Here is a 27,671-nt window from a genome sequence, read left to right on the forward strand (position 1 = left end):
TATATATATTATAGTACTTGTACGACACCACAACATACACACTATTTTATTTAAAAAGTACGGTTTGAAAACGAGATTTCAAAGACTTACCTCTCGAATCCCTATCAACCATGTATTTGGAAGCTATTTATATTTAATTTATTTTGTTAATAAATTACGAGAGAATAAATCTTCAATCCACATTCCAATTGCTAGAACGAATTCCAATATGTATGCCTACCTCTAATTCCTATGCGATGGTAAGACAACTCTTCTTTATTTTGGTCTGGCCTTTTTAATGGGCCTGTTACCACCTTGTTTTTGTTAGCAGTATGAGCAACCTTGGCCCAAATATGTTTTCTGTCATTTCACACCATGTATGCTACTTGGGCCTATTTTTATGGGCTACGTGCATGTGTTTCATATATACTCCATCAAATTGCTTTATATTCGGGGCAAAAAAGAAAAAACAGAAACTCAGTGATACTGTTCCAGACGATACAGCAGATTAGAGAGAGAGGATTCTGGTTAATGGCGTCAGTGAGGTTAGTAACCCTAAAAGCTCTACATGGATCAACATCGTCGCTCTTCAACCTCACACAATCCCTCCGCCCTCTTACTCAATTCTCTACAATCCGAGCTTTCTCTGCCACAATGTCGCCGCCTTCCACGGCGGTGGTCTACGAGAACCAAGGACCTCCTGACGCCGTCGTTAGGTTCATCTCTATCTCGATCTCCACCTGAATTGTAAATTGTACTTAGTTATAGCTTCACTGTCAACACTTTGCAGAGTAATTGAGGTTCCACCCGTAGAAATCAAAGAAAAAGATGTGTGTGTCAAAATGCTCGCTGCTCCGATCAATCCCTCTGATATTAATAGAATCGAAGGTACTGTTGATTCTCATTTTAATCATAAATTGTCTCTTGTGGGTTAGTATGTTTTATAAAATTCATATTCATATTTACTGTTTACTTATTTTATAATAGTTTGTTTAAATTTGAGGAGGATAAGGACGGGTTCTGTTTGGTTGCTGAAATGCTGAGAAAATACATTGTCTGATGCACGAGATGCACAAAAAGTTTACTTATCTGAGCTTGTCTCTAGTATTTGGCTTAGTTGATTTGTGTATTTTTTATTTATTTATTTTAAAAAAATACTGATATTTGTTTTCTTTAATTTTCCTCCATTTTCTCGTTGGGAAATCAGATGCTATAAGTTTGCTGATGCATACATTCATATTCACATGTATGCACATTCATGCACAATCACATACGCACTTGTGTGAAAACACACAAGTTTGTGTGATTTCTATGTGCAAATTTAACTCATTTGTAAATCATATTTTAGGCGTGTACCCTGTGAGGCCGCAAGTGCCAGCAGTTGGAGGATATGAAGGGGTTGGAGAAGTACACTCTCTGGGCTCTGCAGTTACAGGCCTTGCACCTGGTGATTGGGTCATTCCATCTCCGCCTTCATTTGGTACGTTTTTATTGGTTTATTTTTTATGTTGTTAAGTCGCTTTTTTATTATTGAAGCTGTTTTGGTCTTTCATATTTGTACCTTCTCAAACTTAATGCTTATTGGAACTCCAAATTTCAAATTTCATAAAATGGTAATCATAATTATAGCAAATTGGCAACATGGGATTGCTGTTTATTGTTTTGTTGAGCTAAATTGTGGATAAAAAATTTTTGCATTTGAAACCCACGTGGGAAAATTGAGGAAGAGGACCATAGAAGTCTATCCCCGACTTACCGTCAATGGTCAAGGTGTGACTTGTGAAAGAGATGAGCATTTCCGGTAAGGCCCAAGAATGATTTCATAGCTGAAGAATTTTCTTGCCTTAAATATTTTCATCGACTCTAGATTATTAAGAAAACGGATTTATTAAAGGACATTGCGGTACCACAATTTCCTGTGACAGCACATAATAAGTGTTTCATCCAAACACTGATAGAATTTAACAAAACTCATTATTCTTAGGGACGTGGCAGACATATATCGTGAAAGAGCAGAGTGTCTGGCACAAGATTGATAAAAGTACGCCAATGGAATATGCTGCCACAGCTACTGTTAATCCTCTGAGTGCTCTAAGAATGCTTGAGGACTTTGGCAATCTAAAAGCAGGTACTGCCAATTATTGAAAGTGCAATTTATTATTCTTCACCCACTTCAGTTCTGATTAAAAAATATTCTATCCACAAACAGGAGATTCTATTGTGCAAAATGGGGCTACAAGCATTGTGGGGCAGTGCATCATTCAGCTTGCTCATACTCGAGGCATCCATAGCATTAACATTATTAGGGACAGGTGCTAATTAGATAGTTCCCCAAATATTTAAGCTTGTGTTCGGTGAAGTTCATGAATGCATAGTAAATAAATCAGTGCTTAGCAATTTCTCCTTATGTATATATGTGTGTGTTTTATATCCTTTTTGTTTCAGGTGTTTGAGATTAAAACTGAAAAGGAATTTGCTTTGTTGGTAACAGTTTTTCCAAACCTGGACCATTGGGCCAACTGAAAAGGGACAAGGTGTTCAACTACTGAGTCAAAGGGAATTAAGCTGCAATGCCATAATTATATCATAAAGTAAATTATAATGATTAAAATCATCAAAACTGTGTGCAAGTACAAAAAGAAATTCAAATTCTTCTCCCACTTTCTTAGAATAATTTTCAAGCTTATAATTAGTTGTTAGTTTGAGTGGTTTCTACTGCGACATGGAAGTGTGTTCTGCTTATAAGAAATAAATAATATTTGAATGATACCTAAAAATAAAAAATAAAATAACATAACAGTAATCACAATTTGGCACTTCAACTGTTGCATAAAGGATAAGAAAACACTTCAACCATATCTGCAGAACAGAGGAATCATCATCTTAAACTATAAAAGGGAAAATTATGTGTCATATTTGTGACTATATCAGATTTTTTTCGAGCACCATTAACTAATGTCTAATGAGAACAATAAATTAATTACATTACAACAGTTATCTGAAACAACATATATTTTTCATGAACAATGTAGTAATGTAATCTATAAGACTATAACTACGCCACAAATGAGCTTAATCAGTCCAATGTGAAAGCCAGCAGTAAAATTAAGCAATTCCATCATGTTGAATTAACAAAAGTATGGGAATCAAGAGAGGTGGAAACAGGAAGCCAAAAACTTTAGCATAAAGAATGATAGATAGAGAGATATAAAAGAAGATATAGGAACCTTCTAGTATTCCAGTGACAGGCTACAGCTTTGGCTGGGCAGTGGTTGCCAGGCATCACGTTTCAAGCATGACAGTTGAAGAATGAAGAAGTTTGTCGAATGAACATGTACTAGAGGCTGAGAGCAACACGAGGAGTCTGATGGAGCCGTAATTTTTTCCTTTTTTGATCTTAACCTGAGTGTGAATTGGTCTTACCTCTCACCAGTTTGGCCTGTATTACAAGCTGATTTTCTTAAGATGTACTGTTTTTGGTAGATCTGGTTTTGGGGTTTTAGGATCTTGTAGAAGGGCTTGGTTCCCAGACCATCGGTCCAACTAGCCAGTCCTGTCAGGTTTTATAACATAGGTTGGATGACCAAAACAGTCAGCATAATTATAGGGTCGGGAAAATAGAACCTCTTGACGACTAAAAAAATAGTGATATTGACCTCAGATTCTTTAACTTGTGAAGCTGTAATTTTAATCTGCAAGGGTTCCTATTTTGCTCCCCCAAACATTCCACAACAGGCATAAGGGGTTCCTATTTCTGCTCCTCTAAACATCCTTTATTTACACAGTTGCCTTGCATGTAATTAATGTTCTCTAATCTCCTTTGATCTTTGTCCATGCATTAGTTTAGCATTGAACCCTCAAAACCCGCATATTACTTGAGCAGCCCCTTGTAATTTGGGCCTGCAAACAAATGTGTGTAATGTAGGTGCATTGACATGTGATGCTTAATCAACTACATCTCTCAACAGTGATTATATTCTATTGTACATGTACAATTTGCTCTCACTAGAAAAAATATCTTACATGCATTTATTACATTCTGCTTGTTACAGAGCTGGATCAGAAGAAGTAAAGGAGAAGCTTAAGAAACTTGGTGCAGATGAAGTATATACAGAGAGCCAACTTGAAGTAAAGAATGTGAAAAGTCTCCTGGTATCATATAATAGCCCGTTATAGTTTATAGTATGTGATGTAGGGAGGTGTTTTTGCTGTCTCATATGTACTTGATGTCGTTGAATATTTTGATTTAAAAGAAATTGAATATTTATTTGTTCTAGCTGCAAGTCATCCATTTTTACATCTCATGAATGTGCTAGACTAGTGTACCTGAACCTGCAGTGGGATATAACTGTGTCGGTGGCAATTCTGCTTCTTTGGTTCTCAAATTCTTGAGGTAAGATATGCAATGCTTAATTCTTAAAAATTGTTTTGTTCCAAATCTAGCTTCATCTTCTAAGGCTGCAACATTTTTTATTTCAGGCAGGGAGGAACTATGGTTACATATGGTGGAATGTCTAAGAAACCTGTAACTGTACCCACTTCAGCGTTCATATTTAAGGTAAGCCAAGAAACTTCCATTGATGTGTTGCTTTTATAAAAATTGTTGGCTATCAAGAGTCTGTGTGTTCATAATGTATGTGTATCACTGTAGCTGATATGAGGATATTCAGGTGAATTAATGTATTTGGGCTACCCTTATAACAGCGATAACATATAAGGGACTGTCGGTTGATGTGTTATGCTATGTCCATATGCAAGTATGAGAAATGTTTTCACTAAAAGTACATGGGTGGGAGCAAGTTGAAATTTTTTAGGATTGTTAGTAATGAACACCTGCACCAAAGTTAAAGATGACTATCATAGAAATAATGATTAGATATCTGCAATCCTGATCATTAATTGAAGATTTGACCATGGACAAAGGTTGATGGGCAAATGCAATTCTTCTCCGTCAATATTTGTTCATAGATTGATAAAGGAAAAATTTTCATACTTTATGTAATTATTTATTTATTTATTTCTGGATCAGAAGGATTCATTAGAGAGAGACCGCAAAGAATAGAAGAGGAAGGGTTACATGTCCTTCCACACACTCACAATAGTGAAAGCTAACAGAGGGAAAATGGAGTTTAACAAACAAGCGAAGACTAGAAAATGTAGATATCGTATCATGATGGGTAGAATGGGCCATTGAAAATTTATGACAAAGTAGCACCACATTAAACTTAAAAAATGTTCCTTAAAACTACTTATCAAAAAAAAAATGTTCCTTAAAACTACTTGAGCGCTAAACCCTACATGCCATTAACTGAGTTGAGACAAAATATAAATTTGCTTCATATAATATTCTGCTTCCAAGGGCCTTGTTTTTCGTTCTACTGCTGTTTCTGACTTATAAATGCTACTAGCATATACTTTCCATGAGTAGCAAGAATCAAGATTATGGGATAAAAAGAAGTCATTTCTTGCAACTCCTCCATGTGTTGGAAGTGATTGACAGAGAGGCCTAATTACCTTTTTCATAAGGATCCATCAATTATGTTTGGTTCTTGAGGCATCTAAAGTACGGCAGCATTTTGACTAAGATTGACATATCTTGATCGTGTTACATTGTTAAGTTTCACTAAAAGCTGATCTTTATGCAGTTGTCTTAATTTTAATGATTCATTTGTTTAAGACGCCAGACTATCCCTGTGAAAGTTTTTGCATGGATGTGTAATTTATCACTTCTAATGCAGTAGAAATAAAGCTGAAGCATATTGAAGTGGTGCTGCTTTGGGAATTTAAAAGAAGTTCATAAAATTGAAACTTAGAGTTTGGCGACGGGGGTAAAATGTAGGAACTGATTTAGCAACAAGAACAGCATTTCTTGGTGCAGGATAAATTTTATTTAAAATGACATGAAGTACTATATCCTATAGCTTCACAAAGAAGCTATGAAGTGATTAAATTTTCTTAATGGATCCAAATTGAAACTGGATGTCCAAGTCTCAAAAAATTTGTGATATTTTAAAATCCTTAATTTGTTTAACAAATATTTGGGGGCAGCATTAAAGAGGAAAAGAAATGATTGCTATGGTGGGTTGTAATGTTGGGTAATAAGACTAGGAATTGGCTTTACAACAATAGTTATTCTAGCTTTTGATCCCAATATATTGCTTTATTTAAAGCATCACTATTACTACAACAAAGTACACACGCTACATCGCAGTTCACTACATCTTTCCTACATCAATGGTATATTTTAATCTGTGTTTGCAGGACCTTTCTTTGAGGGGATTCTGGTTGCAGAAATGGATGAGTTCAGATAAAGCAATGGAGTGCAGAAATATGATAGATTACATTTTGGGTGTTGCGCGCGAAGGGAAATTAACATATGAGTATGTTCTTTATCTTTGGAATCCTTTTATTGTTTAGCAAGGAAAAGAAAGATAAATGCATGCATTCTGGAGATTGTTGATGCCAAATATTGATTTTACATGTAATTTTTGGGTTGCCTGGAACGAGGCAGATTACAATGTAAAACCAGGATCAGCTTTACACAGCTTTGTTGTGATGGTACTGCATTTCCCGAAACAGTGATTTTCATGAACATCCCCTGACGTTTGTGATGATACCTTAAATCCCAACACCAAAGTTCATGATTATTTCCAAATTTACTATTAAATCACCAGTTTGTCATTTAGGAACTTTGGATTAAGGCTAAATGTGTGTTTAAATTGCTTTAAAATTTGGAAGAACTATGGATGATGGTCAATGGTGCAAGGCAGACTTAATCCTATGGGATGTCTCTGACTTTTCTCCTTTTGATCATACCTGTCCATTTTCACTGTTCTTCAGACCTTTGGGGTCTTCGAACTTTTATGCCGTGTATCACTGTGTTTCATGTAACTTCAAGCTCTATTTATTACAAACCCTTTTCTATTTTTTTATTTTTATGCTTATAGATGGCTGACTGTTGAATGGGGTCTTATTTCCAATGATGACCCTGAGGGATGATCTTGCCTTTGTGTTTTTTCAGTCTTCTTGCGCTCATCTCTATTGCTGCTCCTCTCTTTTTGTTGATTTTCATTTTGGAGGACATAGCTGGTTGGTTGGGGATTTGTCTTTTTCTTTTTTATTTATTTATTATTTATTATTTTTTTATTTTTTAAATTTTTTTATACTTAAGATCCATGTTTAAGTGCTTTTTGTGCTCACAACACTCAAAACAGGATGTTCATTGTGCTCTTTTATGCCAGAGCCCGGGTTTCAGGTTAATGAGGTTATTTTCTTCGTTTGTCATATAGTTTCAGCTAACGGCTCATTTGTACGGCGGGTATCCCACTCTTCATCTTGTACATGTTTTATTGGGAAATGGATAATCTAAGATGCTTGGTCAACCGCCAGGGGTGATGGTCTGGTATGGAATGCTTTTGTTGTTTTAACGTATGGCTGATGAGATGGCTCTTTTTGCAGGATGGAGCTGGTTCCTTTTAATGATTTTCACACTGCTCTGGACAAGTCGCTTGGAAAGCTAGGAAGCCAACCTAAACAAGTCATCAAATTTTGACTGTAAAATGGGACTTAGGAGTTGTTTTCTTTTTGCATCATGTATCTTCCTTGTGGTTTCACTGGTAGGATACAGAATTCAGTAAATGGATCACTTTAAATTTGATTGGACAACCATTCCTTTAAACACCCCTTGTGTATTATATGTTTGACCATGAACAATGTCTTCCAGAGACAATATTCTTTTCACGAAGATTTGAGGATGCAAGACTGGAAATAATTTGAAAGCAGAAACTATGGATACTTGGGAATATGTAAGGCCTCTCAAAAAGCCTAGCAGATAGCAGTGAACCATTAAATTCCTATTTTTAGACGCCGGCAAACTGGAGGCAGAATAATTAATGAATTGTATAATATCTGCAAAACGTACAAGCATCATCCAGTGTAAAATAATAGGTAAGCCAACCAAAATTTTGAAGAAAAAAAATAAAAAAAAAATTCCGGAATTCATTATATTTTGCAACTACCAAAAGGAGTATCCTTCTTTCTTTTGTACGGAACTAGCTTTACAGAATAATAATACCCTTGGAACGGATTTGGCATATAAGCGTTATGAAACATGCTCCTTTGTCAAGATATAGTTCACTGCATCCTGCACAGTATCAACAACCTGCACGAACAACATACAGCAAAAAAATGTTCAAAACTTTCTTTTTAGAAGGAAATTTTCAACCAAAACCAGCATTTAACAAGCAAGATATTGATAATATGGTTTGTGTGTTGTGGATGAGTCGATGACTGAATTATGTTCATGACATAAAGGTTAACCCTGCTGCCATATTATTAGAAGCAATTTTCTCATGTGAACAGAGCATAAATATTTACTTCTAATTTTTGGTTCGAACAAAACTTAACTCCAAATTATGACTCAAAAAATAAAAAAGAATAATAAAAAAAGGTAAGTGACAAAACTATTTTAGCGAGCGAGAAAAAAAAAAAAAAATCATTTGCCAGAAAAGAAAAATAAAAAATAAAATAATAATAATAATATAGCAAAAACTCTCCTCTGGACCCATTTCAATTCCAGGAGAGCAATGCCACACAAACAGACTTATATAGAAAATGTTTCAAAATGTTGCATATAAACTAACATATGAATTTATTCACCAACCAGATCTGCGGGATATTCGGCATGATTCTCCTTCCCCTTGAAAACTCCAGTCCTTGTCAGAATAGAAAACCAAGGATGTCCCGCCTGAAATGGGAAATATAAAATTCAACATCAAAATTCTCAAATGTGGATGATGCAGCTAACAACCAAACTTAAAGTTCCAGAAAGACTAACCTGTCGTGCACCCTTGATGTCAACCGAAGGATTATCTCCTATCATATATAGAGTTTTAAAAATATTATCTCCACCATTTGCTAGATTCAGAACCTGAAGGTTCGGATATAATGACGTAACAAGTCGCATCAATACAGTTTCAGCATTCTTATATACGGATGGATTAGGCTTCCCAAAAGATGTATACTCCAAAGCATTAGGGTGAATTCTACATAATAAACCATTGGAATCAAATCAGAATATCATCAGGGCTTAGATTCAAAATAATATGATTTCTTTCATAAATCAAGTCACAGGCTGCATCGGACATCATGAAATGATATTGTATTAGCTCCCTATATAAATATAAATATATATATATATATATTTATTTATTTATCTGGCTTTTAATTTTTATTGCTAAATGCATCCTTTTAACTGATTTTTCCATCTCATGAACGGGAAACTCATTCTATAGAGATTGCTGTCATTCCTGTCATTTTGGGGGCATTGCTATAAAGGAGCCAACAAGGCAATCTGGCAGCAACCATAACTGAACTTTACCGAGAGCATTCTCTGGCTTACCTGTTGAAGATGGATTCTAATGCAATTCTGAAAGCACCCATACCAAGACGTTCGGACGGAAATAGTGCCTAACTTTCATGACACTTCATCAGTACATTATCAGACTGAAGCTAGATATGACCTCCAGGGTACACATCATAACTAACCTGGTATTCAAGGTCATCACTTGCAAAATACAGAGGTGGCTGGTGTGCAATTTCCCTTCCAGGAAGACCTCCGGTTCTCAAAACATCACAGAGAACCTAAAACCACCATCAGTCAGCCCAAAGTTGAGTTTCAATACATTTGAGATAGTCAAGACAGGATTAGAAAGCGACTTAACAGGATGAAACACTCAGGTAGCTTGACACAAAAGCTCATAAAATAAAAGAGAAACAATGAAAAGTCGGGTTGTTTTATGCTATGCTTGACTTGTGGTTGCAATGAAAGAAATCTGGACCACTTCTCAAGATAGGATCTTATGATAGAAATATAAACGAAGCCAGAAAATCCCAATATCTACGCCAAGACTTATATGAAGAGCATAAATCACCCTCTCTCTCTCTCTCTCTTTTTCCCTAAGTGCCAATTTTTACCCTTTTTCCTCGAATTCCTGGTAAGATACATGTTTATTCAGAATGTCCAGGATTGATTCATTAAAGTAACATGGTCTGATGGGTTGCGATTGTGAGGAAAGATATGACATGTGGTTTAAGTATGTTAATGACTTTACAATAAAGCAGATAAAAAAATAGGATTCGTGAAGCAAACCTCTGTGGGAACAGGCTTTGCTGAGATCCAGGATTGGTTCATTTAGGCCCTCGCTATTACAAGTAGCTTCTTAATTTAACTTTGTCACATCATAACTTTGCATGGCTTTAGAATACAGTGGCTGCACTTATAAAATAAACCTCAGCAATGTAATTATGGAGGAGAAGAATGAAGTTCTGTTTCCTTTTCTTTTTCTCCTGTTGGTTATCAAACCGCAAGGGTTTAAAGGAACCTAGCTGTAGTGTTTTTATCAAGTACATGCTATATTTTAAGGATGTACCGAATATACTTCTGTCACATAAACATGCAAAAGTTCTCCTGTAAGTTACGTGCATGCGAAAGAAGTTTTATTTTGTTAGTTCCTAAGGATGTGGATTTTTTACTAGGGTTCCATGTAAAAATTATTCATGTGCTTCAACCATTTGAAAAAAGTAGAAGTGAAGGAAATCCAAGGACAGAAAAAAATGTTAAAAACTGAGAATTTCTCTTAACTCAACTTTCCTTTTTTACAAAACAAACATATTCATACAACACAATTTGGACATGACACATTTCATGTGGGTGAGCTGGCAAGATACATTTTTGTTAAAAGAAGACATGAATGTATAATGTTAAAAAATATCCCCATCCTCATACTGAAACCCTCTTTTATATGATATTTTAAATTTGAATAAAAAAAACTTCACCCTCACATGTCTGCTGTATATATCCATACCCCATGTTTGAAGTGTCTTAGGAGTCAATAAACATGCATACATAACTACATGTGTATGCACACATATATGTTAGTATATGCATATATGAATTGATGTATATAACTGACATGAACATGCTTCTTTTCATACACATCCATGTTACTTAGCTTCTTGTATTAAAGTGAATAGTTTCTTTTTGTTTGTTTATTTATTTATTTATTTTTATTTTAGCAAGTGTTAATAAGCTCTTATCACCTAATATAAAAAGAGATGATCAAATGGAGATGACAACATTCCATGCATAAACTATTGACAAGGAAAGCCAGCAAGAATATAGAGCCCATCAGTTTTTACCAAATTCTACACTGAAGAAGCAAGAGGTCCCTAGTGCATGAGTACAATTTGTTTGATATTTAGTACAATGTTTCATAGACTTTACCACAAGATACCTAGAATCATGAGATTATCATTGGAAAATTGGATGATCAGATGAAACCATAGATTGACTATTAACCTGAATGTCCCTGCTCCAGTCAACAGAATCACTAACAATGAATGCTGCATGCACTCTTTGTGGGGAAGCATCGTTGCGTGGGGCCATCTCTTTAAAGGTGTTGTTCTCTACCTCTTTTGATGTCCACTTCTTATATTGTGCCAGGGGATCAATGTTGTCAAAGTAAGATGAATACTCATCTATAGAAAGAACATTTCTGAAAATAAATACAGGAAAAGCACACAAGCAAATTAACAATACAAAGGTTGGACCACATTGGAGAGTGCATTCAACAGCTGTGATGAAATTTAACATGTTCAGTTCAAATCAAACTGCGACAAGAGAGTTAAATCCTTACTTAAAGCCATAATCAGACATCACTGCAGCAGGTTCTCCTTTGCCCACAGCAATAACAAGCTCATTCTCAAATCTGTAAGACAAAAGTCGTAATTGATAAAAGGACGAGTTATAAAAGATATAGACTTCATCAATCAAGCAATATAAAATCTTTTCTATTTTATGCATTCAAATTTCCATTATCACATCTTACTTATCTCTCAAATTTTAAGAAAATGGAGAAAGGTAATTATTCAACTAAAAAGAAGGAATCAGAACTATAAATTTCAAGTAACTTCCAAAGCTTCATTTTTCAGAAACCAAAAAGAATTTGTAGTGCCACAATTGTTAACATTGATATCAGTTACAGAATTTCCTGTTTACATAGACAGAACAGAAAATAATCAAGCTTTTCAAAGAATATTTGATATTGTAAATTGCATATAAAACCATATAACGAAGAGGGGGGCATTGCTTGGTGCACCAGTAAAATACTCCGGCTGTTAAGCGTTAGAACACGGTTCAAATCTTGAAAAATACACTGTGTGCAACTAATGCCAAAGGTTGGGTGTGTATTTAACTTTTTAAAGTCATTTTTAATAATCTCATCTTATGTTATTTTTTTATGTTGATAAATGATACAAGGTTTCATCATATATTTGAAAGATTTTTAACTACTTTATGAAGGTTATTGCCAACTCAATCTTTTCTGTTTCCTTGATAAGCCAAATCTTTGGCAATGGAGGGGGCACTCAGTTAAATTCGGTAACTCTTTCACCCTAAGCAAAAATCATACCAATAGACATGAATCATAACTCAATCCAAATAAAAGCCCTTTAGTACATTGTAGGACATTTTATGTATTATATCACAGTTGCATTGGTTTTCTCCCATTGATCATAAATCAAAAAAATGCATACCTACTTACGAGCCGTTTAAAAGGTGAATGCCCCTGTATAACCTGCTTCTCAATTCCAGCCAAATTTCAGTCAAAAGGCCAAAAGATAATATATAATAATAAATAATAATTTTTTTAAAAAATAAAAATTAAAAAAAAAAACCTTATGCACTTTTAAGGAAAACAGAAGGTAAAGAAGTTCAGTAAATTAACTCTGTCAGTTCTGACCCAAACATATTCAAATCCTATCATTATCCACTAAATCTTGATATATTTAAAAATATATTATTGAACAAGATACAACTTAAAAAAATAATAGAGACAGCTCTTTCTTAGAAATTAAAAATTCTTCAAAACAGTACCTGTGAAGGTAAAACATTGATGCCCAATAGCATGCTTAACTCAGAGGCCCTTTTTGATTCACGGATACCACCTCCTGTTGAAATTAATACACCCGTAGACAAAATTCATATATATACATTATACACACACCAATTAGTCTATTGTTCTACGGAAATGACCACATTAAGAATTATATACAATTATATAAGATCATAATTCTCCAGAACCATCCTATAATCATATGGAAAAGTAAAAATAAAAAATAAAAATGCATGATCATACAAGAAAATTGTTTGGTCTAATTTACTGAGTAACTTTGGTTGGGAAAGTAGTATGCCTGGTCAACCTCACCAGGTTCTACCGCTGCAGTACAATCATACTTAAAATCAGAGTTTGCTTTTGCTTTTTATTAAATCATAAGTTGACACTTTAATCCCCTCCATCCTCTGCAATTCATTGTCAAACAAACTAACATGTATGCACTCCCATATCTGTCACAACTCAATTGCAAGCATCATTCAACATATAGATAGTGAAAAAGTTCCCCAAGAAAAAGAAGAAGAAGAAAGTATCATTTAAAGTACCATGTGTACATTAATGAAACATAATAAAATTCAATATAAAAATAAAAAGAAAAAAAAAAACTCACCATTTGTCAAGAAAACAAAGGGTATTTTCAGTGTACCTGCTAAGAATAAGAGACTCATAAGTTAAATAAAGGGACAAAAAGTCGATATATGCAATCGCAGGATGAAAATGCTACAAAAATAGTACTCTAGAAGTAATCAAATAATAAAAGTCCTTGATGGATTTGTCTTAAAATTTGAGTTCAGACAAAAGAAAAAAGAAATTGTAAGCCATATTCCCTGAGGCAATAGCAGCCTCCAATAGAAATGAACAAAAACAAAACAGACCTTAAAGCTTGTCCTACAACGTGGTTATTTTCTACAAGATGGAATACTTCTCGTAAATAAAATCTAATAACAGTGAATTTCTAATTTCTCTCCATGATATAATTATTTTATTTAAAATTTAAATCAAACTGACGAAATTTCAGTACCCAGAAAGAAAACCTCCAAACCAAACCACAACAAAAACTACTCCTATTACTCTGTCTTTCACCGGTTCTCATCTCATCGCCCAAGTTTTCCTTCATTTTCTCGCACTTTCTTGGCGATCAAAGGGGACGGTCGTATAATTTTCATGGTTGCAGAAGAAATATTACTTTCCTAGACGACACCAGCCCAAATATAAAAATAAAACTGAATCAAACAAAACCTAGCTAAAAAACAACTAAGTAATTAAAATAAAAGTGATGATAATTGTATACCGCATTCATGGTATAATCTTTTGAGAGCTAGCGGAGAGCCTCCGATTGGAGCGGAGCCCCGAAGAACGACGCCGTCAATGTCGAAAGCAATGCCGAAAGAAGGCCTGCGAATCACACATAGACGAACAATTGAAGATTGAAAAAACTCATTCTATGCATTAGATTTTACAAATACATATATAAATAATGGAGGATCGAAGACGAACCGTTCGGACTGGGAGTGAAGCTGCGAGAAGGAACGTGAAGTTACCAGTAGAAATGGTGTTCTGTTGTTTATTCGGCTCTTCGAAGCCTTCGCAAAGCTTCTGAGAAAATTCATCTTCTTCTAGTTTCAGAATTCTTCGAAATGAATCTACAAAGACGTGACTGTTTGTAATTTGGGTTTAGTGCTCCCACGGTTTGGAGTCTTTTGGACACTTTTGAGGGGCTGTTTTTGATACCGTTTCCTCGAAAGCACTTTTTTGACCTCTGAAAGTGCTTAAATTTAATTAAACGGAGATTTAATTCTAAACAAATGAAAATATGGAAGGAAAAAAACTACAATAACGACGCAATCACAAATCAAATTAAGAGTACTAACCCAATTTTTATTTATTTATTTTTTCTATGCACAAGTAATATAAAAATCAGTACAAGTTTTCTATTTTCGTGTATATTTATTTATTCTATAAATAGTTCAAAACACACGCGTTTAGATTGAAAAAAATGCTAGAATGAAATGACCTAAAACAAAATAATCTGGTCTCATGTTTGTTAAAAAATAAAAAGAAAAAGAAAAAAAAAATCTAATGTTTGTTAAAAAAAATGGAGAGATAAAGAAAAAGGTGAATAGTGATTTATTGATAATTTTCAAACAAAAAATAAACAAGGCATGAATTGATTATATGGAGAAACAAGGCATGAATTGATTACCTGGAGATATTTTTCTTTTTAGTAGGGCAATGGATTATAAAAAATAATAATAATAAGGTTATAGTTTTTGTTAATTGTCATTAATAATATTGGTGCCGTTTGAAGGAGCTCCCTAATTTCAAAAGTCTTACAATTTATGAGAAAGAAAAAAAGAAAAGACAGTGCCCATTTTAAATGCACTTTAACTTTTAAATTGATTTTTTCTTTCTTTCTTCTCCAATATTATTCTTTATTCTCCAATATTATTGCAAGCCTTCAATAGAATTGAAAGTATAAGGGGGCGTTCAATGAGTGGCTGTGGAGGATAAGGGAATAAAAGAGAATATATGATTAATCTTGTGAGTTTATAAAAATTAGATGGACAAATTAGTAAATAATAAATTTACTTAAATAAATGTCTAAAAGCAATAATTTTTTTTGTACTTATCAGAAGTCCTACTTTTTGACTATCGTCTTTTTCGAAAGGGACTTTAAAAATGTGTAACCAAAGTTCCATTTTTGGAGGCCTGGAAACTCCGCCAAACGGGCCCTAAGAAATTTCCTTAGCAACTGGCTAGGGTTTAGATTTGGCGGGAAAGTCACGAAAGCTACAACAAAATGTGCTAAAAGAGGCCATAGAAATCCATTCTAGAAGGAGAGATGGCGAACAAGCTCATCACTCAGATGGGTCTGCCCAAATCAATAGCAAACATACTCGCAGCTCGTAACATCACAACCGCCAAGGTATTCAACCACACCCAACGTACTCCATTGTCTCTCTAGTTTCTTTGAGCTTATCTCGATTTCATCTTCACTTAAACGCTGCTTTGAATGTTAACGGCTCCGATCTCCATTTTTGAGATTAGGGTTTAAGTCATGAATTGGAAGTACTGATCGGTTTCGATTTGGATCTTTTAATGGATGAGTACGAGCCTTATTTTGTTCTCAAACTGGTTGAATTGTTGAATTCATGCTCCATAATAATGCTTCAATATATGTGTGTGTATATATATGGAAGAAACACTCATTGTCTACAAGCCAACAAGAATTTGACAATATAGACCCACACAAGAACAAAAAGTGGCTAAATTCATCCATATTAAAAGGCCTTGTGCAGTCATTTTACTCAGTATTCAAAACTTAGTGCCAACAGGTGTTATACATGTATAAACGTGTGTTGGTCGTTGAATTTATATCTAAATTTGAAACAGTTAGGAAACAATGAATTGAATAATCTTTTGCCATAATTCAACAAGTTAGGAATTTAAATTTCAAATTGAGCTAGTTTAATTTCTGATTTATAGAGAACCCCCTTTTATGTTGTTTGAATATATTTACAAACCATATTAACAGTTTGTTTGTTTGTTTGTAATATATATATATATATATATATATATATATATATATATTAAATCAAGAAACAGGCCCTTTTACCTGTTTTTTTTCTTCAATTTAGAATTTGAATTTGGTTAGTACTAGTACCGATTTTTCAGTGTCGCTTATGATTACAGCTGCTCCACGATATGTAAGTTTAAATATTGTTCTCTTAACGGGAGAGACTGACATATATTTTCCCCCTTTCAGGATGCATTGTCCTTAACTGAATTTGAGTTGATGGAGTTGTTGGATGTCGGGTTGGCAGAAGTTACATCCGCTGTAGCATACATAAGTGAAATTGCATGTCCACCTTTTCAAACTGTAAGCATATTTTGGTAACTGTATTGTTGAATCGATTGTATTACTTTGATATGCTTATCTGTGTATGAGAGCAGATTATGTCATTTTTTCTTCTTCTTAAAAGTGTTGTTTTGGTTTCGCTTGTAGGCAATATCACTGCTGGAGCAGCACCTAGAAAATGAGTTCTTTGCTGGGCATCTTCCCACACGTCTGAAAGGATTAGATGGGGCCTTATGTGGTGGAATACCATTTGGTGTTTTGACTGAGGTAGTCGGTCCTGCAGGAATTGGCAAAACACAAGTATGACAAGCATGAAAACAGAATTTTCACTATTCAATAAAACTTTAATTTTTTTATATTTTGGGCGCTTTGAGCTGATAATTGGTCTTTTCTATTTCATATGGATTAGATTGTCACTCTTTTTCTTTTCTTTTTTCTAACACACACACACATACATATATATATATATATATATATTTGTGAAACTCCCCAACTGTTTTTTCCATTCATTTTTGTTCTCTTAGTTCAACAATCATCCTTAACTTGTTTTATTTGGATGGAAAATTAACTTGTCCAGTCATAGTCTTATATTCTTGCAAGGAAAATTTGCTAAAAAGTAATGTAAAAATATTAAACTATCCCAAGGAGTTGGCTCAAGTGGGTAAGAACTTGGCCCTGGTGCCTCGGGAAGCATCAGGTCTACATTTTTTTTTTTTCTCTATTTTTTTTAGGTCTAAGGTTCGACTCCTCCAGGTGCAAACAATTCCTTTAGGGGAGGGGGGGTGCGAGTATCAACTAGGAAAAATAATAATAATAATAAAAATATTAAATTATCCTAGAAAATTAAGAAGAATACTAAATAATATTATTTAGCCATTTCCCCATCTCCTTAAATCTCGGATATTGATAAATTAAATGCATAGACACATACATGCACCCTACATATGTACCTGAATGGAGGTCAAATAGAGGCACGATGTCAGGGATGTGCTTGATTAAAAATTTCACTTTTTATGCCTATTTCTAGAAAAATACATTTCAGAAAGCTTTCAATTCCTTTGCAAATTATGAATGATGTGTTGTCCAAGAAAATTTTCCCTACATATAACATAAAATCACCTAGTAATGCATGACCTGGTCATCTGATTCTGTCTTATTTTGTTTGAAATTGCAGTTTTGCCTGAAGCTTTCGTTGCTAGCTTCACTGCCTGCTAATTGTGGAGGTCTAGATGGCCATGTAATATATATAGATGTAGAATCCAAATTTAGTTCAAGAAGGTAACCCATGCATGGCTTTATGATATTAGTTTCAGGTTTATGATACTAATTTCATTTCTAAGAGTTAGTTAGACATGCAGAATATTTTCAAATTGTGAAATCTGCCTTTCTTAGGATGATAGAAATTGGAGTTAATAGTTTCCCAGAAATATTTCACACAGAAGGAATGGCGCAGGAGGTGTGCAACATGGCCATTAATTTATGTCTTCTTTTTGTTACTTATAACAAAATGTTCAACATCTAAAAGAATAGTTTTCACTTATATTGCAGATGGCTGGCAGGATCCTAGTTTTGCGGCCTTCATCTCTATCTGAATTCACTGAGAGGTGTGAACTATAATCATTTTTCATGCCCCTTAGCCTAAGAGTGGACAAAATAAGATCATTTGGACTTTGTAAGAACTCAGAGGAGCATCAATAGGTTACAATATGTGAGTGCCAGCTGAGATGGGTTGGTCACATGCCCAGAAGATTAGGACCGGACCATTTGGAACAATGATATACTCATATTTGAATCCTGAAACAAGGCATTAATGTTGATAAAGAGGAAAGATACAAGTCTGTTATTAGCAAATAAAAGATGGTCTTTTGGCCTTTATTGCATTTGTCGAACTAGTTGATCAAGAGACAACTGCAATTGATTTGTAAATTGTATCTTGCATTCTTTCTTCCCAGCTTACAACAAATCAAGGTTTCACTTCTTCAGCACAAAGTGAAGCTGCTTGTCATTGATAGCATGGCAGCTCTTATTTCAGGGTAAGCTGCCGTTGCCATATTTAATTGGATGTATTTTTTGCACTTTAAGTTATCTGCTATGCAATTTCAGGTGGTAGTTGTTACTGTAAGAAGCAAGTCTAGCCCTGTTTCTGAATCTATATTAGCTTATTGTAATGGGTCAGGCGCTTGCCAGCTGACTTTAGGTGGTGCTGCCTGCCTGCCCTTATCAGCCTCCCTCCCTGTTCATATCCAATGTGGGACAAGAACCCCATGACCTTATCGAAGCTGACCCAGGCTCTTATTCGGAGGTGTTCGGGTCTGGGTCGTTACTAGGTCCTCCCGCTGTTAGGGTAAACGGGTAGGTAGGATCATTTGACCGCAACGACGGTGTTGCGGGTTCGGGTGGAAGAGAATGTCACATGGTTCTTGTTCCATATCGAATACGGACAACTAGGGTCTTGGACTTATAAGGGCGGGCAGGCAGCACCACCTATAACAGCTTTGGTGGCAAGCGCCAACCTGTTACACTTATCCGCTTCTTGATGCTTTTATGAATTGGGTTTTTTATTGGAATTCAAATTTTGGTTATTAAAGATGGTAGCCTTGAATTGTTAAGTTGTTCCAATCATCTCCTTATGAACATAAGTTGTCCTTTTAAAGTGAATTTTTATTTAGTTGGCTAATCAAAGAAAATTCTTCCATACCTGGATATTTTATTTACATTTGTACGGAAATTTTGGTGAACAGTAGGAATAATGGTATTGATGTTATACTTTGATGTATAGAGGCCATATTACCATACCCATATAACCACCACAACCTGAAATATTGTGATTTTTTTTTTTTAACATGTAATGGCCATGCACCATGTTTTATCTCTGGTTTGTGCTGTTATTTAAGCAATATTTTCATCATATTTTTGTCAGGGAATATGAACAGGGACCTCCTAGACAACATGCACTGGGTTGGCATATTTCATTTATTAAGTGAGCATTGTATCTACTTAAATTTCTCGGAAATTCTTTCTGTGGATTATTGTCTTTGCTGCTCGACTGATGTTTCTTCAACTTTTCTAGGTCACTTGCAGAATTTTCGCGAATTCCTATACTGGTGACTAACCAAGTAAGATCTCAAAGTAGTGATGAAGCTTCCCAATATTCTTTTCAAGGTATAATGGTGTATGTGTGTTTATATATATATATATATGGTGTGAAAGCTTCTGCTCTGAACCATTAACCAATAGTTCACCCTGTGCAGTGCCAAGCTGGGATGACACTGTGAATGACCCCGCAAGGTTTGATTCTCATCTTGGCGCTGCTTTAGGAATTCACTGGGCTCATGCTGTTGCTATTCGTCTTGTGCTCGAATCTAAATCAGGTTGGTTTGGAGCTTGCCTTGACATAGAATGACACTAATCTGCCATGCTATGAAACCGATATTTTACCTTCTATCTCTATATATATTTTTTTAAAAAGGATATTCTTTAAGCTACATTGACAGTTTATTTTCCCTGATTTTGAGGTCTCTTGAGGCTCCAAATTTGGAGTTAAAAAGCAGACCATATTATTACTGCAATGTGCAGTGCTGGTTAGCATTTTCCTTACTCTTTTCACATCCTTTTCACATTTACAATCATCATAGCCGACATATTTCAGTCTATTTCAAGGTTTTTGAAAATAATAATATTTGGAAATTGACACTTTAAAATCCTTTAAATACTGTAGTAGACTATCGTTTAAAGGGAATATCAATAACATTTGAATCAGAGGATTTTTGCTTTATGTTCTTACTGGATCTGAAAATCAAATATCTCCTTTCTCTTGCAGGTCAGAGGTTTATGAAGATAGCAAAGTCTCCAATATCTCCATCTCTCTCATTCCCTTTCAAAATAACTTCATCAGGGATTTTGTTGCTCAGCGATGATGGAATAGAGATGACAGGGCCACAAATGAATACCATACATTGTCAAGGTTTCTTGCTGAAACTTTGGCTGAAATTTGCCAAATCATTTTAGTTGACAATGCAAACTATTCCAATGTCTAAACACTACAAGTAAGCACACAAGGAGTAACATACTGATGGATTTTGCTTATACTGTCTCCCATGTAAAAAAATAAGTTATTGTAATTGATATATAACTATCAATTAATTTGCCAGGGCATGAGCATTTCCACTGCTTTTTACCTTGTTGCATCCGGCAATACTTAAGACTTCTCATTTTGTAGCACATGCCATCTCTTAAATTTATGATATTCTTATTGCTTTGCTTGAAGTCAACACTGCTTGTGCTTGGTAAACAAAAAATATAATTTAATTGATTTTTGTCCCTTTAAATAGAGATATTTAGAAGCCTTATGAATTTTATTTGATTATATGCAGGCCACAACAACATCATTAATTTTGATAATGAAAAGTTTCGGTGATCGATCAAGGTGAAAGCTGCATTATCAATATGAAGGCACGTTACATGACCACTTATTCAGTAAATTTGAGTTCTATTTTGAATCGTCTTTCAGTACTTGCTATAATTGGAAGAATTGTTAATTTAAACATACATGTTAATTTTTTTCCTTATATTTTAAAATGTTTTTTGGCAAGTGAACTTATTTTGTGACACCCAGTGCATCCTGAGTTCAAATTCCATTTTCCATTTTTTAAAATTTTAGTTGCGCTAATAGGGATTTTATTTTCTTTATTGCTGATTAACACGTTTTATCTCATGTATATGTAAATTATTTGACTCATCATTCAAGATAGCATTCATAATAATTACAATTGTTACATAGTGTATCAAATGTCTCTGAATTGTTTCAAATATATTAGAGCAACCTTATGTATATAGCACTGTAATAAAGTCTTTTAATAAAAATTGTATTTTATGCCTCATTTATACAACGATCATACCGGTGTTTATAGCCTTGATGTGCACATATCAGTTGGATTCTATGGTCTACCAATAAACAGGCTGGTTTCTTCGCTAAGAAGTGAGTATCCTAAACAATGTCATTTAGGGTTTACTTTTACCCTCCTTGAGTTTCGTCATTGGCTGTTACATGTTTGGATATTTGGGGTTGGAGTTTGTAGGGTTGCCAGTATGAATAGTACGTCTGTTTTTCACTTCTTCAGCTTGAAGGATTCCTCATCCTTATGTGCCTTTGTATAATATTTCTTTTTTTCTGATGAATAAAATATTGGCATGATTTCCTCCTATAGTACTTCTTTAATTTTCTTAGTAAAATCGAATCTGTTTCCTGTCAAGAAAAAAGATGTTGATAATACATTGGACACAAGTAAATTTTTTTGGAAAACATTGAATGGAAAGGTCCAATTCATGGTAGACTTTTACAGAGCATAATGAAGTCGAGAAGTTCTAGTATTAACTTTTTGGTTTGTCTAATGGATAGAATTCTGTGAGCAGGTTTGAATTTTTTTTTACGGTTTGTCAATTTTGGTTCTACAAAATCAGAAAATATTACAAATAATTTTTTTTTGAACTATTGTCAATTTGGAAGTCTAATGGGGAATGATGGAAATGTCCAATTTTGATAATGAATTCCTTGTGCTTGGGACCTATATTACCTGGACTCCGCATTTTGCCCTAGAGTACTGATTTCGACATGACACGACACCTAACCACGACACCTCTAGAGAAGAAGTGAAAGAGGAAGGGAGATAAAGAACTGAATAAATACTTATCTGTTCACAATGATTGATATTTGTTGGAGCCAAAACATGCTTTGTTGAAGGTCCTTGATTCATTTCATCACTCTCTCTGGAGTCAAAAAAGGCCATTGAAATGCCTTTCCATTCCCGATCAATCAGCTAAGGCTAGGGTTTTAGCCTTCTACAGTGGCACATTGCAAACAAAAAGAGAAGAAAATAAATCTTAATTTAGTAAGTTCATAACATTATAATTGTAGTTTTTCCGCGCAAAATTTTATCTTCTTCAAAAAGACCTAAACAGTATAATTACTTCTTAAAATTGCCTAATATTTTATGTTCTTTTTCAATTTTACCCTTACTTTTAGTTTATTATTTAAAACACTCTTAACAATTATTTCAAGGAGTCCTTGATGCATCATCTGCATCCACATATCCCAAATTTTGACAATTAGAAGGATCTTGACACCTGGATATGCACGCGTGTCCGACCACATAGCTTGGAACAGGTTGAGACGTATGCTAATATATAATACTATGGAGCAGAAGTGCACTGTGATGTACTCGATTTGGCATCATATAGACCGAAAAGTTGGTTCAGCATGTGTGGACGAAGAGGAAGTATGCTGTTTGGGTTGGGCCCAAACTAGTGCTGAATGGACATATTTTTCTCACTGACAAGGCATCACTAACAAGCCATCTTTGGCTTATATTTCAGGAATTATAAACGGACACCTACTGAATATGTTTTTTTGTTTCAAGCAAAGACTAGTGGTGAAGCCTGGTAGTAATCTTCTTGTAATGGGCTTAATGGAGCAAGAGGTACAAATAAGAGTTCCGCACTGGCTAGTCTTCCTGTTGTTCAAATGTATTTGCTTATGTTTTGTATCACTATTGATCCAGTAGGGGCTTGTAAATTGATATTTTTATAGCGGCTTTGGTTTATCAGATTAGGCAAATTGAGAACCCAATAAGCTGGTACATTGTTGGCTTCTTTTGACGATAAAAGAAATTTTGCAAGTTTCTCCTTTTTCCACGTAGATCATCCAGTTTAGCGGAAATGAATACATAAGATACGAATCCAATCTTTCTTTATGCTATATTGGAAGGTAATATTAGGATCAGCTAATCCCAATTTTCGAAAAAGAGAAAAAAAATGACACCAGCTTATGAAGTCTCAAAGGAGTGAGAGGTGCTAGTGATTTTTTAGAAACGAGGATTGATGGTTAATTAAATAAATGATGGAAGATGAGGAGGAAAGAGGGGGGACAGTGTGCACTATGTAGTGATGGTTGTTTAGGTATTATCAGATGGTTGGCCATGTGTAATCAGGGAATCCCTGAAAAGTCTCTGGCTTTATCAGGAAAATTTTCGAGGCCTTCTCCCTACTTGATTGTAAACTGTTTTGTTTTAGAATATTTGTCACTTAAAACAATAAGGAAAAATACATAATTAAAGGATTTCAATGATTACTGTCTGCAAGTTGGGTTCTTAAAATATATAAGTTGCCTTTCTTTAGTTTGAAGTTTGGTCTTAGCATGCAGAGCAAATTGGCAACCCTTTCTGATTGACTGATTTGATGCTTTTAGGGGTTCCCCCCTCTTTTATTTTTTTTTCTTTCAATTTACATAATATGACGGACATTTGTTCAAACATTTTTATACCCTGCTTAAATTTGTACACTCAAAAAAAGGTGTTAGCTATAATTCTGATCATGCATTCCCATTGTTTTTGGACTTAATTACCATGTAGATTATTGTGTTGCCTGTACTGCCTGCTACTTAGAATTATATATCTTGAGATGATGGCATTGGCTTTTATAAATGCTTGGACTAACTAACTCTTTTTGTTCCAGATATTATTAAGTCTAACAACAGACATCCTGTACGTAAAAGGTAACATCACACCTAAAAGATCAACTATTCCGAAACTAATTATCTTATCTTTAATCATTTAGTTTTATATATTAGTACTATCATGTGGGAGACTAACAAAATTGTCACAGTTATATATCATTGTTGTTGTTGTTGTTTTTGCTTCCTTGTTGCATTTTCAAACAAATTCGTGTTACAATAATCAGAGTTATGTTACATGATTTCCAACTGTAGCTAAGCTGGGTTTGCTTCAATTGTTGTTGCATGACACTTATTGTGCCCTTATTCTTATGGCAGCAATGTCTTTTGGGTAATCTGGTTTGAGTCAAATCCTTGGAACAAGAATACCTTAACATGCACTTCATTGAGATTCAAGACAATTGGTTCTTGTTTATTCTTTGTTAAAACCGAGGGAAAGAGATTTTAAATTATACTATTGAATATTAAAGATATGTGAACTGTCTTGCTTATTCTTTGCTATAGAAGACATAAAGTACTCTACAACCTTCTAAGATGGTTTTATTTAAACAATAGAAAAAGACAAAGACAAGAAGCCAACCTTTGCTGATTTTTAAGGTTTCTTTCCTCTCTCTATAGCTTTTGAATTTTGTTACTTTAATCTCTCTTTGATATGTGTTATGTGAATCTTCAACTGACTCTCTGACTTTAGCACATAAAACAAACAAGAAACAACGTACCATGTTTTATATCGTCTGTGTGAACGTGTTAGCTTTTGAACCCAAGTACTTCCAGATCTTATCAAATAAACTAATACGGACTATGTTCCGATTCAACTTATGGTGAATTGGCATGCTTTTGTTTAATAATATAGTTTTGGCATCTTAATCTCCTCGAAGTTTTGATACTTAATATAATGCCTTAAATAATATGATAATCGGGCAACTTGTTTGGCCATACTCAGCAATTTCATATTATTTACTTGGTTTACTGTATAGTTAATTGTTTTGTTCCTTTCTATGATGTATCTTTCTTGTATTAGCAAGTGGGTATTTTGGTTTTCATCAAAATTGACATGAACACACCTAATCAACAATTAACTTGTAAGATGCAATATTTTATCTGTAGGAGGTGCTTTTTGTTTCAATTTTTTGAAGGATACAAGTTTTGTAATGGCCAACTATGATTAGAATTTAATTCATTTGTCCCAGATGGTCCACTTGGTGACCCCAAAAGTTGAAGATGCTTTTTTTTCCAAGAGGTGCCTTCGAAGTTAGGACATTATCTTTCTTTTCCTATATATATTATATTTGTTGTACTAAGCTTTTGGTTGATGATGATCTTTTTTCTCTTTTTCTTTGGACAGGGTGGGGTTTTATTGCTGTGACACACTGCTGCTGATGGTATCATTTTAGGTGTGATTTTTGTGACTTGTGTCTTTTTTCTAATGAAAGGGTAAAAAGGAAAAATGGACATATTTTTATATTCACAACTCATTATGCTTCATCTACAGAAATAATATTACTATTTTTTCTTCTTCTAGATGTTGTAGAATCAATTAGAGATATATGTGAATGAGAAAATGTGGAAGGCCTATTTTATATTTGAAAATTATAATATTATTTTTGCTGAATAAACATAAACTGGTTTTGCTGCTTCAAATAAACATAAATGCTCATACTATTTGAAAATTCTCTTATTTGTATGCCAAAATTTCCTCAAGTTGCATTGATTAGTGTATTAGTTTGGGTTGCACCAAGTAAAAATTGAATTGGGATCCTTTGTGAACAGATGGAAGGAAAAGCAGTTTTCCTCTCCTACCAAATGCAGTATCAAGAAGTTGAGGGAAAAAGAGGAAAGGAGGAGAGAGGAATAGGAGGGAAAGGAGGAGAGGAGTAGGAGGGAAAGGGAAGGAGAGTAACTCCTTAAGCATCTTTCTTTTTCTTTTTCTCAAATTGGGAAGATTTAAAAGAAAATGAGGATAGTTTGTGTCTACTTTTTTATTTTTTAATAACAAAAGAATTCATGTTTTATTATTATTATTATTGCATGCATTATCCTTTGCAAACATGAAATATTATCACATTCTGTTTTTATTTAATGTTATCATCTATTTTCCTTTTCTAATCGACTGTAACATTAATGTTAAATTATTATAGTTTTATACGACAACCCACACTGTTACTGTTTTCACGTGTAATGTGCTTGTGCAGCACCTTTTGTAAATTAATTAATTAAAGAGCCTTCAGCTCTCCTTAAAATCGACGGTCAAAGTCAACAGGATTTGTGACAAGTTCGATTAATCAAATGACAAGTGTCCTTTAACTACTTTTGACAATCTGGTATCGCCCACATTTTGATCCGTCTCTGGACGGCAACACAAATTGGTGTGGTACATCATTAAAGCCAGGATTGGTGGGTATTTTGGTAAATATACACCAAGGTTCTCTCGTAGTAGTTGCAAGCCAGGCAATTATTGTCGTTGAAGAGAGAGAAACAATAGTATAAAATAATGGAATAAAAAAATAATATGTATAAAAAAATAGTAAATATAAAAATATAAAAATGGAAAGTTTGACTAAACGACAGGACGAGATATGATAAGAGACTTTCCACGAATGGAGATGAAGCGTCCACGTTTCCCTAGGCCAAACCTCGTACACGCACTTGCCGACAATATACCCACCAAAAAAGGCAGCTCTAATTGTACTTTGCTTCCCATGTATATATATAGTAGTTTATATATATATATATAATATTGTACATTTTTTTAATCTTTAATAGTCAGGTTGGTTGTAAATTTTGTAATAATCTGGTGGGTCCATGGTAGGATAAGTTCAGTTTTGTTAATGTATTAAATACACGCACGATCACGGTAAATAAATAATCTGGTGGGTCCATGCAGTAATAATTTTATTTAATTTTTAACTTATTAGATTAATTTGCTGGTATCAAGTAATAATTTTTCAAGAGGTGAAATTTTAACTTGCATTTGATTAATTTGGATGGTAAGAAAAAAAAAAATTCCAAAGAAAATATTGAAAGAATTAGAGTTTCATGGAGATAAAGTGTTAGTAATTAGAGGAAAGATTAGTTTATAAAACGGGGGAGGTACTTATGTTACTCTTAGGGTCTCCCACTAACATATCCTAATTAGATAGGGAGATGCTGGGATGGGAAGTGATTCATGAAATAGTGCTTCAAACAGCCTATTGCAGCAGCGAGAGGATTTGCATCTAATTTAATTGGACAACTATGATTTGTTAGCTTACCTAGGTTTTATATTATAAGCTAAGTTGATTAATAGAATAGATTAATCACTGTCATGTGATATATATATATATATATATATATATATATATATCTTTTAGTATTATTTTTCTATACTTGTTGA

General features: G+C 34.2%; 3 protein-coding genes across 12 annotated transcripts; 2 read left to right on the forward strand and 1 right to left on the reverse strand.

Moving 5' to 3' along the window:
- The first annotated feature begins 440 nt into the window (after positions 1-440).
- LOC132269512 (enoyl-[acyl-carrier-protein] reductase, mitochondrial) lies at positions 441-7,723 on the forward strand. Its single transcript, XM_059770730.1, has 10 exons — positions 441-695; positions 770-867; positions 1,328-1,459; positions 1,964-2,107; positions 2,189-2,291; positions 4,032-4,131; positions 4,296-4,372; positions 4,459-4,537; positions 6,241-6,359; positions 7,438-7,723. The coding sequence occupies exons 1-10, from the start codon at positions 511-513 to the stop codon at positions 7,529-7,531; spliced, it is 1,131 nt and encodes a 376-aa protein (XP_059626713.1). The 5' UTR covers positions 441-510; the 3' UTR covers positions 7,532-7,723.
- A 131-nt stretch (positions 7,724-7,854) lies between these two features.
- On the reverse strand, positions 7,855-14,659 carry LOC132269511 (uncharacterized protein YKR070W). 3 transcript variants are annotated; one of them, XM_059770727.1, is made up of 12 exons: positions 14,430-14,659; positions 14,224-14,327; positions 13,543-13,578; positions 12,914-12,987; positions 12,574-12,614; positions 11,676-11,747; positions 11,339-11,534; positions 9,526-9,621; positions 9,380-9,447; positions 8,816-9,023; positions 8,642-8,725; positions 7,855-8,140 (listed from the first exon to the last, which is right to left on the reverse strand). In XM_059770727.1, the coding sequence occupies exons 1-12, from the start codon at positions 14,540-14,542 to the stop codon at positions 8,081-8,083; spliced, it is 1,152 nt and encodes a 383-aa protein (XP_059626710.1). In that variant the 5' UTR covers positions 14,543-14,659; the 3' UTR covers positions 7,855-8,080. The 3 variants fall into 3 exon arrangements, with proteins under 3 accessions (XP_059626710.1, XP_059626709.1, XP_059626711.1); XM_059770726.1 differs by having other exon boundaries at positions 13,543-13,581; XM_059770728.1 differs by lacking the exons at positions 13,543-13,578; positions 14,224-14,327; positions 14,430-14,659 and adding an exon at positions 13,245-13,536.
- Positions 14,660-15,624: 965 nt separating this feature from the next.
- On the forward strand, positions 15,625-26,318 carry LOC132269513 (DNA repair protein RAD51 homolog 2). 8 transcript variants are annotated; one of them, XM_059770737.1, is made up of 16 exons: positions 15,625-15,858; positions 16,699-16,812; positions 16,939-17,091; positions 17,966-18,069; positions 18,184-18,247; positions 18,340-18,395; positions 18,744-18,824; positions 19,712-19,771; positions 19,862-19,953; positions 20,043-20,162; positions 20,612-20,755; positions 21,165-21,243; positions 24,301-24,340; positions 25,489-25,549; positions 25,644-25,692; positions 26,069-26,318. In XM_059770737.1, the coding sequence occupies exons 1-12, from the start codon at positions 15,775-15,777 to the stop codon at positions 21,206-21,208; spliced, it is 1,116 nt and encodes a 371-aa protein (XP_059626720.1). In that variant the 5' UTR covers positions 15,625-15,774; the 3' UTR covers positions 21,209-21,243; positions 24,301-24,340; positions 25,489-25,549; positions 25,644-25,692; positions 26,069-26,318. The 8 variants fall into 8 exon arrangements, with proteins under 8 accessions (XP_059626720.1, XP_059626716.1, XP_059626719.1 ...); XM_059770733.1 differs by having other exon boundaries at positions 25,489-25,538; positions 26,069-26,317; XM_059770736.1 differs by lacking the exon at positions 26,069-26,318 and adding an exon at positions 24,617-24,895 and having other exon boundaries at positions 25,644-25,888.
- Positions 26,319-27,671: the final 1,353 nt, after the last annotated feature.

Source organism: Cornus florida, unplaced genomic scaffold, assembly GCF_030987335.1.
Source record: "Cornus florida cultivar Cherokee Brave unplaced genomic scaffold, ASM3098733v1 CherokeeBrave_3.0.0_Hap2_Chr08, whole genome shotgun sequence".
NCBI classification, from domain to species: Eukaryota; Viridiplantae; Streptophyta; class Magnoliopsida; order Cornales; family Cornaceae; genus Cornus; species Cornus florida.

Bases quoted from the DNA above. Each gene is read 5' to 3' on its own strand.
- LOC132269512 (XM_059770730.1), top strand. From the start codon at position 511: ATGGCGTCAGTGAGGTTAGTAACCCTAAAAGCTCTACATGGATCAACA. The intron at 868-1,327 runs GTACTGTTGATT...ATCATATTTTAG, and splicing joins TGATATTAATAGAATCGAAG to GCGTGTACCCTGTGAGGCCG. The intron at 6,360-7,437 runs GTATGTTCTTTA...CTCTTTTTGCAG, and splicing joins GAAGGGAAATTAACATATGA to GATGGAGCTGGTTCCTTTTA.
- LOC132269511 (XM_059770726.1), bottom strand. From the start codon at position 14,542: ATGAATTTTCTCAGAAGCTTTGCGAAGGCTTCGAAGAGCCGAATAAAC. The intron at 8,726-8,815 runs GTTAGTCTTTCT...TTCCCATTTCAG, and splicing joins ACATCAAGGGTGCACGACAG to GCGGGACATCCTTGGTTTTC. The intron at 8,141-8,641 runs GTTGGTGAATAA...TTGTTCGTGCAG, and splicing joins CCGAATATCCCGCAGATCTG to GTTGTTGATACTGTGCAGGA.
- LOC132269513 (XM_059770737.1), top strand. From the start codon at position 15,775: ATGGCGAACAAGCTCATCACTCAGATGGGTCTGCCCAAATCAATAGCA. The intron at 15,859-16,698 runs GTATTCAACCAC...TCCCCCTTTCAG, and splicing joins GTAACATCACAACCGCCAAG to GATGCATTGTCCTTAACTGA. The intron at 20,163-20,611 runs GTTGGTTTGGAG...TTTCTCTTGCAG, and splicing joins TGTGCTCGAATCTAAATCAG to GTCAGAGGTTTATGAAGATA.